The sequence below is a fragment of the Hippopotamus amphibius genome, chromosome 6 (assembly GCF_030028045.1).
Source record: "Hippopotamus amphibius kiboko isolate mHipAmp2 chromosome 6, mHipAmp2.hap2, whole genome shotgun sequence".
NCBI classification, from domain to species: Eukaryota; Metazoa; Chordata; class Mammalia; order Artiodactyla; family Hippopotamidae; genus Hippopotamus; species Hippopotamus amphibius.
In genome coordinates, this window is record NC_080191.1 from 15,034,519 (window position 1) to 15,051,080 (window position 16,562).

Sequence of the window (16,562 nt, forward strand, 5' to 3'; positions counted from 1 at the left end):
TCTGACGCTATCTCTGGATAGATATTGTCAGAATTGAGTTGGATTGTAGGAAAATGAGCTGGTGTCAGAGCATTGCTTGTGGTATGGGGAACCACCCCCTGATACACAGTTGAATTGAACATACAATCTTTAGAAACCAAATAATATTTCCTGAATGGATAAAAATTATATGAGCCAAAAACACTCTGATAAAATTTGCATCTTAAGCAAAATAAGAGAAAATTTCTCTTATTAAGTAAAAATTGACAAGATTATCTTTGTAGAAGGCATTCATTGTTCCTGATGGATATGCATTAAAGGTTTCCCAACTTCAGAGCTACTCAATGACAGCTCAGCATTACCCTTGTCAATATTTTTCACTTTATCAACTCAATAGGCATAGAAATACAGATAAAGATAAATGAAAGAAATAGCAATTCAGATGTATAACTATAACACTTACATAATGCCTACAAAGTGTTAGGTATGATTCTAAGCACACCGCACATTTTAATCAATTAAGGCCTCATTAAAAACCCTATGAGGTAGGTCCTATTATTATTATACTTATTTTACAGGTGAAGAAACTAAGACATAATAAGAATGAATAAATTAACCAACAAATTGAGACCGTGAGCAAAGATGAACTCCAGGCCTCTAAATCTTGGAGTGTGGGTATAGAGCATAATGTACGCCTTTTATAAAGTGGCCTATTTTATATTCTCAAAAATAGAAATCCATTTTAGGACCTATGCATTCTAAACTTTTGGCCGTTTCCTCCTTGATAATTTGAAAACATGGAAATCTCAGGCCAATACTGGAAACTGTGTTTTGGAGGAGAGGGTGGCGGGGGGGAGGTTAAGGAGATGGTGTTCTGCACCAGCTGCAGGTTTCTCCTTCATCACCTTGAGAGGAAACCTCTCCGAATAACTCAGGACTGTGTGTGGATTTCACTGACCTCCCTTCGTCTTTGATTCTGAAAACAAGAGTCAGCTATGGACTATGAGCTAAGATTTAAGTAGAAAAGTTTACTTATTTTTGATGGAGTACCTACACTCTGACATGAACAAAGGTGAATAACTGGGATACTCATTTGAAAGGTGAGTTAATAATTTCCAATGGGAATTTAAAAACAACTTGTTCTGGACCTTCTTTTAATTATAGCATTTATGTCTCGCTACTACTACTTTTGAATAAACTGTATGCACACTTCAAACCCCATTAAAAAGAATAAAATTATTATCTTCTTATGTATAAATAAGAGTGACCACAACAGAAAATTGTTTGTGCCGTGTCATCCCTCCTAGGAGGAAAGAAATATCATAGATTATTTTTTCCAAAATCAATATATTAGAATTTCCTAATATTTAACTGATGTAGTGTTAACAACGCCATATGACAAATTAACATATGTAGTTACCCAGGCATATAATTTGCAAACAGTTTATCTTTCAGGTTATATCTGGACGTTACATTGCTTAAGGTTAACAATTAGAGGGGTAGACTTTATACATATTTCTTAAAATTTTATTTTACTTCTTACTGCTGTAGCGGTTTCTTTGCATCTGCTTTTACATTTTTCCAGGCTAAAAAATTTGATTTCGCACTCTCTGATATAGACTTTAAAGATCTTGGTTGCTATTTTTCTCTGTGATAGTATGTCCTCATGAGATATTACTGCATAGCGTCTTGGCCCTGCCATAAAGGATTCTCTTTGACAAATCTGAGTAGAGGTGGAATCTTTCGCTATTAAGGCATGTATGCCAATGAGTGCCCTCAATTTGCCTCAGAGAAAATCTAGCCAGGCCCAGGCTTCACTCACTTTTAAGGCTTTCAGGCAGGAAAACTTCAAATTCATGGTTGTCCAATATTTAGAAAGAGCTCAGTCAGTTTAAATAAAACAAACACCTCTTTTTCTGGATACTCCCAATATTTGTTCTTAGATTAAGCCAGACAAGCTGAAAGCCCATTTATGTCTGCTCTTCAACTCTTGTACCATTTCTTTGGAGTTTCATCATTACCCAATGTTGAAAAATCTCAGAAAAATGTCATAAATCATAAAATAGAGTCCTATTAAACATACTGTTGCATTTACAAAAAAGAAGCTACTTGCTTTCATTTTGAATTGGTTTCTAGATTAACTGAGATTCAAGTGTGAGACAAATGCTCTCTGGAATGAGGTAAGTTTAAAAAAAACCCCACCATGTGTGGTCTGCCATTGACAGAGGATTGAAAAGCATGCATTCTGTGTAACAGTGTTACTCTGACTTCAACTTAACTTTCGTATTCGCATTTCACCTTTGTTCTGAATTTTTACCTACTAATCTTATTAAAATTATATAATCTTTCTCTTGTATATATTTTAAATACTACTTTAATTCTGTTTGCATTTTGCAAATAGCAGGTTACACATCAGAAAACAAGTATAAAATAATGGATATATCAACTAGATGAGAGAATGGAAATTCTATTATTAAAGATGATGGATACCCTCACCTTTCAGACAGTAAAATAAGTCAGAGTTAGTTACCCTAGAGACAGGACAACTCATCATCTATATACTTGCTGGAAGCCTAGAGAAAGCCTACCAAAAGCCTCCTATTTGTCACTAACAAATAGTACAGTGCTACTCACTCCAGGCATAAAGGAAAGGTATCCTTTCCAAGTCTGTGTATTCTAAATGTGATCAAGAATTATTTGGTATTAAATGAAAAACAAATCCCTGCTCTAGATCGCAGCACTTACTTTATCACATCATTTTATTCCAAAAAAACCCAACCAAACCACAACCACCCTTACAGTCTTTATTACTCAAATATAACACCAGAGCAATTTTCCAAATCCAATTAAATATTTTATTGTAATGAAACCAACACCCATATTGGAAGACTGGACAAACATTTGCTTAATAAACTAACCATGTTACAATAGGCATTTACTGTTTGTAGTTATATTTTATGGGATATAATTTGACATCTGAATCTGCATACCTCTCTAGCAGAGATTCTTTATCCTACATTTGAGAGGTTTCAAGACAGTTGGCTTATCTCAAGTCCGCCAGTACGTATAAAAGAGCTTAAAAAACAAAGTCCGAAGACTTGTGTTCAAATTCAGGCTCTACTGCATAGTACAGCCTTGTACTACCTATTTAACCCCCTACATCAATCCCTTCATATGTAAGATATGATCTAATAATAGTTGTTTTCCAGTGTACTGTTAGGTCTGAATAGTACTGAAGTAACAGTAAGAGGTTTTACTGATATGAATTGTTTCATTTGATTGATTTAGTATTACCTTTCTAGGTAGGCAATGCTTTATTCCAGAATGAATACTTCTTAACATCAGTAAAAGAAATATAAATCCCTGTGCTATTTCCGTGCTGACGGACACTAGTCAAGTTACTTAATCTTCCTGAGACTCATTTTCTATGTCTGTAAAGTGGAGCTAGTCCCTACTTCATTTGGTTACGGTGATGATTAAATAAGATCAAACGTGTAAGGCATCTCAATATGCCAGGTAAAGAACAGTTTTTTTTTTTTTTCTTATTAGTTGATTTTAATGGCTGAGCTGCTCAATTGTTGATCTGAAGTTTATTCCCTCATTTCAGCACAAAACAGAAATATCTATTGCACTAAGCAATATTCACATAACAAACAGCATTTTAGCCATTTGAAAGTAACCTCGGAACTTCAATCTGCTTTGAAGATCATCAATATTTATATTACTTTTCTTTTAAGACAATTAATTAAAAACACTTGTCAGACTTCTTATCAGAAAATTACATCAAGGTGACTTCTCTGGCTTTTTTTTTCTTAACTAACTGTGAACAATAACAAAAACCATACTTCAAAATCAAATTTAGTAAAGAAATTAAGAATTTAAATAATTTAAAAATTACCTGTTTCAAAATGCCTGCTGCCATTTCATGGCTACAGTCGAAGATGACATGGAACTCCTTGCCTCTTTTCATTTCTTTTAGTAAGGGTTTTGCATCCTTTGTATCAGCAGGTAGTTGACGGATTTTAAGTCGAAGATTGTATCTTGATGGAGCTTTGATGAGCTCCTGCAAGCGAATGAGACCTTTAATGAAAAAGAAAAAATATGATGTTAGAGAAAAAATAGAATAGGTCACAGAATCATAAAACGTACTCCAAGGCCTGATTTTCTTGACCATGAACATGTGCACTTCATGACATGACTATTGAAATTCCTGCTTCCGAACTCCCAATCCCCACTTCTCAAATTATTAGGGCATTTTTCAGAGTACAAAAGACACATGTGACTATAAGTTAATGTAAATAATTTAAATACATGAAAGAATATAGAATTGAAACAGTCTCCCTCTCTACCCTAATTCTAGTCCCAGTGGGTTGTCGCTGTTGCTGGCTTGACATATTATCCTCCATATACTTCCTATGCATTTGCACATGGAGGGTTTTTGTATTTTACATTGAGTTATTTCATGACAATGTCTTATAGATCATTGTAAGTCATGATTACTGTTCTAGTTTGTCCAGTTAAACACTGTTTTTTAGTGGACGTGATTTATGTAATTATTCTCTAGTATTACAAATTTGGATACTTCTTTTTTGTTTTTGTTCACAAGTAATAGTCTGGTAATTTGGTGTATATGTAAGAGTGATAGAACGTTCTTAACAAAAAAGACTCTAAATAACCTGAAATTAAATTACTAGAAGAAATAAAACTTTCCTTTGTATTGTTTTCTTTTTTATCATTTTGTATTTATTTAGAAATTAATATAACGACAGAAATTAACAAAGCAAATATTTTCCTAGAAAAGTAGCTCCTGATTATATGTTTCAAAAATATATCAAATTACATAGGTACATTTTCAATAGGCCATAGAACTGTTACACATTTTAAAATAACAAAGACAAATCAATGAATTTATTCCTTTATAGAAACTTTCAAGTAATGAAACCCCTTTAAAAAGTGATACAAAAGATCCAATATATAAGAGTATGATAAGAAAAGAGGCATCCTACAATTCTATTAGCTTGGACCAAATTAAGCAATTTCCTTTCCCCTTCTCCTCCTCTTCCTTCTTATTTACCCCCTTTTTCCATCTCATCTTTATATTTCTAAAACTCTATTTCTATCTTTCCTGAAAAACTACCTTCATAAATGTTAGTATGACAGACAATAATAAAGGAAAATATTTGTAAATAACTAATCTGAAACACTCCTCTCGCTATATATATATGTGTGTGTGTATGTAACAGACACACACACATATTGTATGTATTGTATATATATACATATATAACTTTATTTGGAAATAGGAATTAAAATTTTCTTACTATGATTAAAAATCTACTGTGTATTAAAATAACGCATGAGGTCTAAAGAATAAAATCTAATTTTAGGAATTTTTTTCATTCAGTTTTTAAATAAATAATAGATCCTCTTAGACATATAATGCTATATATACTTTAATATGTTACAACATAGTTAATAAAACTAACATGGCTAATTTTCAGTATTTTCATCCTTGAGACATATAAGGTAAAAAAATATGTAAATTCATAAATACACCTAGTATCTTTTGCTTTTAAAACATTGTCCCATAAAATTTACTTCATTGTAAGTTATTTTAGAATTTTAATATTTAAAATTCTACAAATAATATTTGCATAAATTGCACAGTATAATACTATTATGTTATTTTGTTTTACAAATTTAAATATTTACTAACTGTAGTAAAATAAATATTACATAATTGATATCAATTCAGTCTAGGGAGTTATGTATGTAATGAGCACAGATGTTAACACTGAACTGTACAATGGTGAAAACATATTTGAATTTATAACACCTGGTTTATTGTAGTAGCGTTTAACACTGGGTGTATAAAATCCTCTAAAACATGTATAAAATGTTATACATTTCTTTGTACATATGAGTACTCCACAACTAAATTAGAATAAAATTTTAAAAGGTAGTAATATTAACTACGTTTTGTAAATAAACCAGAGTATAATTGCTGTAAGGCAGTGGCTTCCAAACTGTGGAAGGTATGACAGTAATCTTTGAAGCTGAGTATAATCGAAACAACCAAATCAGAATCTTCAGGGGATAGGACTGTGAGTGTGTATTTTTAATAATCTGTCCAGGTGATTTTCTTGGTCATCAAAGAGTGTGGCCAATTTCCAAAGATAGGTCTGGTTTCAGGTACCTTATGAGAGCTACCCTTTGAATTGTTTGGGCATAGTGATATGGAATAATAACTATTTTATATTAACTAGTAGCATAAAACAATAAAACAATTAATTCAAAGAATGATTTCTAACTTCATTAGGAAGAGTGAGTTAAAAAACTGTAAACATCACTGACTGTAGGAGTAAAAGACAGAGGAAAAAATTATTCATTTAATCATGCATCAAACAAACATTTATTGGATTATTTCTAAATGTTTCCTAGTTCTAAATTTCTGTTATTCTCATTAAATTATTTATATAAATGCAGACTGATCTAATGCCAACCTTAGATGAATAAAGAAAAGCAAGTTACCCTTGGCTCACTTACCTTGCAAGATTCTGAGTGACTCAAATGTAAATTTGGGGGTTTAGTCTCTCAAAGCAGCAAAAGCCTGAGTGATGAGTGTGAATCTCAGTTCAAAAATCTATGATATGTGGATCTTTATGCAAGACATTATATCTCTCTCTTAGATTTGTTTTGCTTTCCTCTTCTCTAAATAGGGTAAAACCATCTCGGTATTAATATATAAAACACCAAAAAAGGAACTGGCATATATTAGACTCTCAATAAGTAGCAGTTTTCATTATTGTTATTTGGGCTAAGAAGGAAAGAATACAGGTATTTAAATGTTCTGGTTACTAAATCTATTCTTGAAAGTTATTTTGACACATTAATATAGACTGGAAACCCAACAACATCAAAATTTTATTCAAAATGTTGAGATTACCTCATTACCAAAGAAAAAGTAGCTATATATTGTAGTTACAGATTAGCCCAAGAGTTCTGAATTGAAAAAGCTCAACTGACTAGAAAATAGAAATTTTCAGAAGGATACAATCCACAAACAGCATTTGTAGAGTTCATCTTAAGTATAAACATTGCCAAGTATTTTCAAGTGTCTTAAAAACTCATGTGGCGTAGTCCATTGAGCCACTGGGTACAATAAATGTTTACTTATTCTCTTCACACATATACATCCCTGCTGGCATTAATGTAACAGATTTCAGTTTGCCAGCTTCCCTGAAGAGTAATACTGAAGGGCTAAAATTTTTCAAAAAATAGCTATTGCCAGTAGGAACTGCCATCTCTTACTTGAGAATTCGAGGGAAATGTTGTCTTTATTCATTCATTCATTCAACATACATTTATTGCATGTCTACTATGTACAAGAGTTTCTTGGAAAAATATAATGATTGGAATAATAGTCTGTATTCAGTCTTTAACTGCATGAGATACAGTTTGACTTTTACATTTTTTAGTACCAACATTGTTTCTATAATGCTTTTCACATTCAGTTTCTGGAATAAAAATGGTTCAGCATTTCAATCAGAGAGAAGAAATCTAGAGAGTTGTTTGAATACTTAAGGTAGAACCATGATTTTTAAATCCTGGCTTTCCATCATCTCCTGCACAGGTGCCTAGAGTCCTCTCTTGGCTTCTAAGCCTTCACTGCTCTACCCAGTGATATTGTTTCTCTTTTGTCCATATTTCATTTAGATCCTCTGCCTTTCCCACTATCTGAAATTTAGATACAAATCCCTGTCTGAATTCTGTTACTTAGAACACCTTGAAAGAATGAGAAACGAGTTGACAAGATGGGAGATGCATGCAAGACATCCAAAGAGTGGACGTTTACTCACCTACTTAATATGAGTTGTTTGATGGCATCCCTATGTAACCTAACGTATGTGGATGAGGTTTTCATCCAAAGGAAAAGGAGCTTAACAGTAGCAATGTCTTTTAATTATAATATTGGCTCTGTATTTCCCACTGTGGGTCACTATCAATCTTCCTACCTCCCCCCATGTTCCTATGCAACATATCACGGTCCAAAAATAGCAATTTCGGAAAGGATTACCCTAATCAATCCATCATATACAAGTAAAAATGCATGTTTTGTAAAACGAAATAGTCTGTCCCCTTATTAGGAAAAAAAATAAGCCCTTCAAAATAATTGGGATAGTTTATATGTGGTCCTGTCCTATAGTTCTTTGGTCAAAATGGAGAAATAAAAGGACCCATCTATTAGATAAAATAAAAGGGCAAAATCTATTTTGTTGAAAATGTGGTTTAACACAAATAATTTCCAAACAACAATTTTCAGAAATATATGTTTACTTTAACAAATTTGGCACCTGGTTAAGTTATTTAATGAAAGAGTAGAATTATAATGCCTTAAAACAGTCTTTTAATTAAAATATCCCCTTTTCCCTAATGTAATTAGTTGATGTAATGATAATAAAAAAGAAACAATCCATGCAGATGGGTTCTTGAAAATCTAACAAAGAAGAGCACCACATTGCAATTATCCCTTTATTTTGGTAGACGAGTAACATTCCATTCCCTCTAATTCCGTCACCAAGAGTACATTTTTTCAAGCTTTTTCTACTTTCAGTTATTTTACAATACCTAAAATCAAGGTTTATCCTAAGCTTTCAGGGGACAGAGGTATGAGATGCTCTTTTCAGAAGTTGCCATCAATTTAGTTTTTCAGGAGAACCCAGAAGGAGCATTTATGCACACTCCAGCTGGCACTTGCTTCTAAAGAGATCAATCACACCACCTCTCCGCAGGCCCAGCCTCCCCCAGCCCCAGGAAGGGAGTCCCAAGTTTGCTCCCATACCCAGGTTTCCATTTCAGCAGCCACACAAACTAGAGCTTTGCCACCTGGCTTAGTCATCAGGCCTATTTATCAATTCAGCTACTGTGGTCTTCGTGCAGGCCAGACTCCCCTCACTCAAAATGCATTGCATAAAAATGGCTCACCTACATTCAATCATCATCATTTTTTTTTTTTTTTATTTTTTAGTTGCGAAAAGATAATTCATTGAAAGGCCAAGTATAACATTTCAAGGAGTTATTTTTATGGAATGTTTTATTTGTGCTACAGAGTGTTTTAAAGAAAACTAAATAGAATATGTATACCAGTTATGGACCTTGTAATGTACAGTAATGCTGTAAATATAGAGAAGGGAGCTCATCATAATAAGAAAATCATAAATGGCTTTGAAAGGAGAGGTGGATAGACATTGAAAAAAATTCTGTCCTCAAATTTTTATCAGCCCTCCTCTCCTTGGCGGCAAGGTGAATTTGTTCAGCAGTATAGGGAAAATAGAAAGCAAAGAAAAGTGGGTCCAGATAAAAAAAAGGGAGAAGAAGAAAAGATGAGAGGAAACTTCCAATGAGGTTTTCATCTTCGTAGAAGAGAGAGAAAGCTATGTAAAGTAAAATTAGAGGGCTGGTTTCCTGGAAAAATCCTCAAATCCTAACACTAACCTTACAGAGAGCAATTTCCTTCTCTCTTTTTGAAATCTGCTACATTTTTCAAGAATGACAGTGCTGAATACATTCAAAACTGAAAATATGCAAAAACACTTCAGCTTGATATATAAGTAACCAAGCAGCAGACGAGTTTCAATTCACATGCGGGGGTGAAGTGATTATTGGTGGCTACCTGGAGCACTGTGTTGAGAATATTCTTGAGACCCGTTCTGTGATCAGGGACATGTGTCAATAAGGTATGTGAACCTGGGTGGTGGGGTAGGCAGGCACGGTGGCACCATGTATTGGTCATCCCTATATTAAAATCTCCTCCATATTTATTAGTGTCATCAAATCCTATCCACGATATTGTTTTATTGATGGCAAAGCCTTTCGATGCTTCAAAATGGAAAATAATACAGTGCAGACCACACACTTGAGGCACCATGCTCTCTGCTGAAGCCAGGACCCATATGGTTCAACCCTGAATCATGATGAATTCAAATAAGTAGAATCCAAACAGGAATTCTGACACTTACAGTCCCATGGAAACATTTTAAAATTTTAGAAATTTATTGCCTGAAGCAGCTTATTAAAATTCTGTATCCTTTCTCTTCTTAAACGCCTCCAAATCCTGAAAACGAACTTTGACACATAATACATATACAAGTGTGCATCTGTGTGCCTGTGTACACTCAGGCACACATATATACACACACTACTCCTCTACTTCTATTTCCCTGGGAAATCTAATTTATCTCTGCCCTGACTTCTCCTCCGAGGAGACTCTAGCCATGATGCTTTTGTTCTTTCTGCTCAGCTCCCATTTGTAAAGCCCATACCACAAAGGCTCACAACACTGATCTAGCAAAGCAGAAGCTTCCCACGAAGGCCTCAGCGGGAAATCACTAACTGGCAATCCCTGAATAACCTTCAACAGATAAGTCATGGAGAAAGGTTGAAACCCTTTCAAACATATAGGAACCCCTTTCATAGGTTAATCTTTTTATTACATGCTGTATCAGGATGCCAAATCCCTGAACTGTGCTGTGGCATGGCAGTCTGCATCAGCCAGGCACGGGCTGAATCCCACATCATTCACTTTCTACTGAACGACTACAGACAGAGATATTTAAATTTTTTTAACTTGAGTTTTCTCATCTGTAAAAATGTGATAATAGTAATTATAAACCATATAGGAAAAATCAAGTGACTGAATGCACAGGGATCACATTGTCCTGTGCCTGGAACGTTTTAACACTTCTTAGCAGTTTCTGGCAGCCACTCTCTTAGAACTCAGAGACCGCTATTAATGTGTGTCTCAACAGGTTCTGTTTGCTCCCTGAACCCTGCCTGTAATCTTGTGAGCGGTGTCTATCAAAATCTCTTCATTTCAAGCATCTAAGGGAAGTCGGCTTCCTGCTAGGAACCTAATTAATACTCCATCTATATGCTGATGACTTCCAAATTTATATCTCTTGCCAGACCACTTCCCTGAACTCTAGGCTCCTAAATTAACTTTCCTATTTGACAACTGGATAGTAAAGAAGTAACCTTACGCACAGAGAGGTCTGGCCTTTGTGCTTAGCTCCTGGGTGGTAATCTCTAAGCCCCAACAAGAGTATCTTTGTTTATCTGAAGGCCTTGGGCCATGCAGGATATCTGACAATGTAATTTATGGTAGGGGCTTTGGGTCATGAGATAGCAGCTAAATCCCTGCAGGGGCAGGTCAGCCAAGTAGGTGGTCAACCATGTCTCCATGACCAAGCCCCAGTGAAAACTCTGGACAGCAAGACTCAGCTGAGAGCTCTCGGTTGGTAATCCTCCATGTCTACTGTCACTCACTGTTGCCTGGAAAAGTCAGTACTGCCTATAAATCCAGTTGTTGGGAGAAGACAGCTGGAACTTGGGTGTGGACCTCCCCTGGACTCTGCCCCACGTGCCTCTTCTCTTGGCCGATCTTATTCTGTATCCTTGTCATCATCTGTTGTCATACATTGTAATAGTGAGTAGAACAAACAGATTTTGGTCATTCTGTGAGTTTTTCTAGTGAATTATCAGACCTGAGGGTGATCTTGAGGACTCCTGAAGTGGCAATTAGTATCAGTAGTAAAGATGATCTTAGCCCCAAACTTTGCAGCTGGTGTTACAAGTGACGGTGTTCTTGGGGACTCCCGGATAAAGCAACATTTCTACTTCGATGTATAGTAAATACTATATAGCATTCCAAAATTGGTTCTTCATCTCCCCAGTCTCCAAAACTTTCTTCTTCAATTGTCCCCACCTATGATAATGGCAACTCTTATCATTCCACTTACTCAGGCCACAAACCTTGATGTCATCTTTAATCCTTTCTTTCTAGCATCTCACATCCAACTTAGAAAACCTTATCAAATCTACCTTCAAATATGCATAAAGAGCTGTCAACTCTTACTACTTCTAATACACTGGATTGAGCTATTATGAGCTCTCAAATGGATTATTGTAAAAAGCCTCCTAAATAGCACCACCCTTACGTATTTATATACCCAGATATAGCCAGTAGCAATTCATAGCCTATGGTGTTTATTTCTTAAGTCTGGTGAGTCAGTGCTCTGGATCTTTGAAAATAGGAAGGTGGAAATGAAGAAGGCAGGAACATACAGAACAATTTTGGTTAGTACAGGCCTAGATACGACGAGGACAGTTAAGAGGAAATATGCTCAGGGACCATTGAAATCTGAAGTCCTTACGCTTGACTCAATACATAAAGAATTCTAAAGCATGAGACACATTACATCAGTGGCTTGTGTCTCTAGCCCAACTGGAGGAAAACATTGTACTTCCAGACAGCCAGTCCATGTAGAGAAAATTGTTCCAATAACAGTACAGAGAGAACAATGCAGTCCTTCTAGGTAGGGTCTCAGGGCTATAAATAGAGGTCTCAAGTTCAAAATGGGGGAAGCAATACGGGTAAAGAGGAGAAAGAGGACAGAGAATGCCAGAACTCCTACCATGTGCTTGAATCTGGGTCCAAGGTGCGAGACAAGCTCTACCCCACCCCATAGGGCTCCTATCTGGTAACAGCTTGCCTCAGAAAATGGACTGATCTGAAGTCTTACATGCAGTATATCTGTGATCCCTGGAAGGCAAGGGCTGCCAGCCTGACTATTACTCTTTTAGTTGATATCAAAATGTTTTCCCTGTTTCTTCTTTCACTGCTATGAGAAAAAGCTATTATGCCATTATTAAAAAGCAAACAGTGCTTCTGATCACATCAAAACTAAAACCCTTTGGTCTCTAAAGCCTTGGGGTCTAAGTTCAATATGTGGGCAGGTCAATTTTCTATTCAGAATGTTCCAGTTTGTGAAAGCCAATAGAATTAATGTTGCATTTTCACTCTTTGCTTATTGCTATTAAAATTTAGTTGCATCTGATTTATGAGAGAATAAGCACATTAGCGACTAATTTCCGCCAAGATAACTTAAGTGCTCTGCTCACTAGGGTTACCAGAGTCATGATAAGTGGCTTTGTCCTAGGCTAGCCCAGCCTACATCCATCCTATCATTTAATTTTTCCTTGTCCCATTCATACGGCTGCTGAATATGGGCCTATGCTTGGTGTAATGAGATAGGGCAGGTAGAAAGCTGGACAGTTTAATGAGAAGGCAGTTTCATTTGTCAGGACTTTTTTGGTAATATATGCATATCTTAATTCACATTACAATGAGCAAAAATGGATTTCACTGCTCCCCATAACTGAAAATAAACTCCAGCCCTCATTGGAGACAGGAATTCTGTCTTTGTTGCCCAGTTTTCTCTTCCTCTATGTTGCCTTCATTACCCCTTGACATTTTCTCACTTGATGGCACAGATGGCCAAAGGAAACTCACCCTCATAAAGAGATTTCCTCAAAAACTCTGCCAAAATCCTAGGAGGGACTATGTCTGGCCTGGGTTGGGGTTATTTGGTGGGAGAAGGAGGGATGAAGTTACATGAGTTGTTGGATTCTAGGGGAAGAAAACTAGTCTCATCTGAACCAGGGACAAAGAAGAGTTCCTCAAAGGAATTCTGGATAAACACACAAACAGGGAATTCCCTGGTGGTGCAGTGGTTAGGAATCTGCGCTTTCACTGCTGAGGGCGAGGGTTCAATTCTTGATCAGGGATCTAAGATCCCACAAGCCAGAAGGCCAAAAACACAAACAAACAAACACAAAGGCAACCCAGAAACACATTAGAGCAGTGTTTTAGAAACTCTGTCAAAAAGATGACTATACTTTGGTTTGTGACCAGAGTTTGGTGATATTTTGATTCGATGGTTGTTTACAGTTAAAGTTACTTTATGGTCTGTTTTGTTTTGTTTTGTTCTGTTTTTATCAAACTAGGGCCCTTTTAAGAGTCTCAGAGGGTAGAGATAAGTGCATAGAAATCAGTGCAGGACAACAAGCATTACCCAGGAATGTCCTGGGCAAACCAGGAGTTCTATGCAGTCCTCCTCTTACTTCACAGCATCCTTCATCCTTCATCACAGATACTTCATTGCCTGCTGTCCTGAAAATGTTACTGACCCACCCCCAGAAGGACTGGCACACCTCATTGTTCATTTCTTATGGCCACATTGCAGGTTCCTTGGTCTGAAGATGATTTTGCTCAGATGTACACCCATCCTTTTGTCACTCTATCTGCCCTCTCAGCTTGGGAACACCCGACTTTAACTCTCCAGACAGTGGCTGACTAGGTGGCCTGCTGTTTTTTTAATTCCCACTTATGTCCAGGTCAGTGCCGTTATGAAGTAGCAAATGATCCTTCACAGCTCTTATTTTGGCTCTGTCTCAGGATACTGCTGTTACTGGTTTTATCCCGCCACTTATACATCAAATATGATTTAAAGTTGACATTGATGAAACAGCTTAAGAAACTTTATGTGGTGGGCCCATGGCTAACAATAATTACCAGAACTATTGTGTGCTGGTGGGAATGCCAAGTAGAATGTGACTCTTCAGGAGTTCAGGTTTTATCTTTTTGCCCCAGAAAAGAATACCATTAACCACCAATGCCTTCAGCAATTGTGTTCATGGAACATACATCTTATCTTATGAAAGCCTGAAAGATGTGAATATATCAGGAACACATGACAGCACATATTATGTGATTTGAATTGGGAATGCAGAAGCGAAATACAAAACCAAAAACAGTAGATGTTTGCCATCTACAAGATTATCGGATAGAGGGGCAATAGACATGCAAATCATTTTTCTACAATGAATTATGTGTAATAATAGGAGTGTCTCGAAAGTACAATGGAAGTCATGGGGATAGAATGTCTAAGGAGGAGAAACCATTTGGCAGGTGGAAAAGGATGGAGGTACTTGTAGGAAGAGGAAATTGCATGTAGAAAATCTGATATGAGAGTATGGAAAGTTCAAAAATCATGTGAGTTATTTGGTGGGCACTGCTGGAAAATTAAGTGTATGTTATAGTATAAGCTGTAACACAGTGGGAAGTGAGGCTTGACCAGTAGTAGGCAAGAACCAGTTATGAAGGGCGCCATATTAGAATGTACTTTCTAAGTGAAGAAACATCATAGTTTCAAGTATTAAAAAAAAAAAAAAATTCAGGCTGGCTTAAGCAGAAATGGAGAATTATCAGAAAAATCCAAGTAGTTTCATGAAACCCCAATGTGGGAATTTAGTCATTCCTTAAAAACAGAAGCAAGTAAGAGCAAGTTTATTAAGATATCATCATCTCTCACATATTATTTTTCGTGTGTCTGCTTCATTCTGATCTTTCTAATGAGACCAGTTTTCTCTTCTTCACAGTTCACACAGGAGACATGGCCATGCTTCAAATTCACTCCTGAGTTTGTTATACATTCAGCAGCTGGCAGAGACCAACTAATCTCTCTTGGTCCCAACTCAGAATTCCTAGAGAGAGGATCTAATTGGCCCAGGTATGTTAACCCTTGGTCTAATCAACTGTAGCCAGGGACACTGACTTACCCTAAGGTATGAACATTAGCCTTGGCTCCACCTCTGAGGGTGAGGAAGCTGGGGGCCTTGGGGAGTTAGGTGTGCTTCCCCCGCCCACTACAGAATCACTGAATAAACTCAGGCACAAGATATGAACAAATTTTGCTGTTAAAAGATCGCTTTGATTGTGCACTCAAGGATGAATTTGTGGGTGATACATTAGGGGACACTGACATAGTCAAGGATATTAGTGGAAAGGAAGTTGTGTTTTAGCCTCTATCAGCATAAATGAGAGAACAGCAGGAGACATGCTCTCTACACGCTCCCCTTTGCCTTGATTTCGCTAATGTCCTACCATGTGTCTGTACACATTCTCTAGTATCTATTTCTCTGGAGACAGAATTTCTTATAAAGAAGAATTGTCACTGAATTTAACTACATCCTTAACTGAAGCAATATGTGTTCAATTTTTGAATTCTGACGTTAGCTCAAAGAACTTTAGGTTGCTCTGAAACACATGCCACATTGCTGACATAATGGACACACATAAATCAAGATCATGAGAGTGACATATAACACTAGAAATCCAATCTATTAATTTATAATGAGAAATGTATCTGTCACAGGCACTGCACAGCAAAACTTGAATTGCATGGCCTCAGCATTCTCAAATTACATAAGAAACCATATAGCAATGTGAAGCTTACTTAACATTAGTTTGGGATCAGAACAAAGGGAACTGGCCCAATGAATGTAATAATTACAAAGAACACTATTGTGGGTTTGTGTTTTAGTTGTAAGAATTCTGAAGAGGTACTGCTGTCAGCCCCAATTTCCAGATGAGATGAGGACACTGGAATGTAGGTTATTATGTTCAAAGTTCCATGTCTAGTAAGTCTCAAAGCCAGACTCAAACACTGGAAATCTTTCTCCAAAGCCAGTACTCAAACTTTGCATCCAGAGTGCAATAAGCCTGGTCTTCTTGATAGTAAATCAACTAAGAATCTATTTTCCATTAACATTTTTTAGATGTGTCACTTGTATTTTCCTGATTTTGTCTAAAGGACTCAAATATCTAACTAATCCTCTTTCTGACGGACATATTCTTTCTTCGGATATGTCAGTTATCTTCAGACAGAATATAATCAAATCTT

At 36.3% G+C, this 16,562-nt stretch overlaps 1 protein-coding gene across 3 annotated transcripts in view; it reads right to left on the reverse strand.

Moving 5' to 3' along the window:
* Positions 1–16,562, reverse strand: part of GRIK2 (glutamate ionotropic receptor kainate type subunit 2) — a 618,311-nt gene that overhangs the window by 339,556 nt on the left and 262,193 nt on the right. For all 3 annotated transcript variants that reach the window (XM_057738750.1, XM_057738752.1, XM_057738751.1), the window contains exon 4: positions 3,878–4,059. In XM_057738750.1, the coding sequence (XP_057594733.1) occupies positions 3,878–4,059 (182 nt within the window). The remainder of the gene's footprint in view (positions 1–3,877; positions 4,060–16,562) is intronic.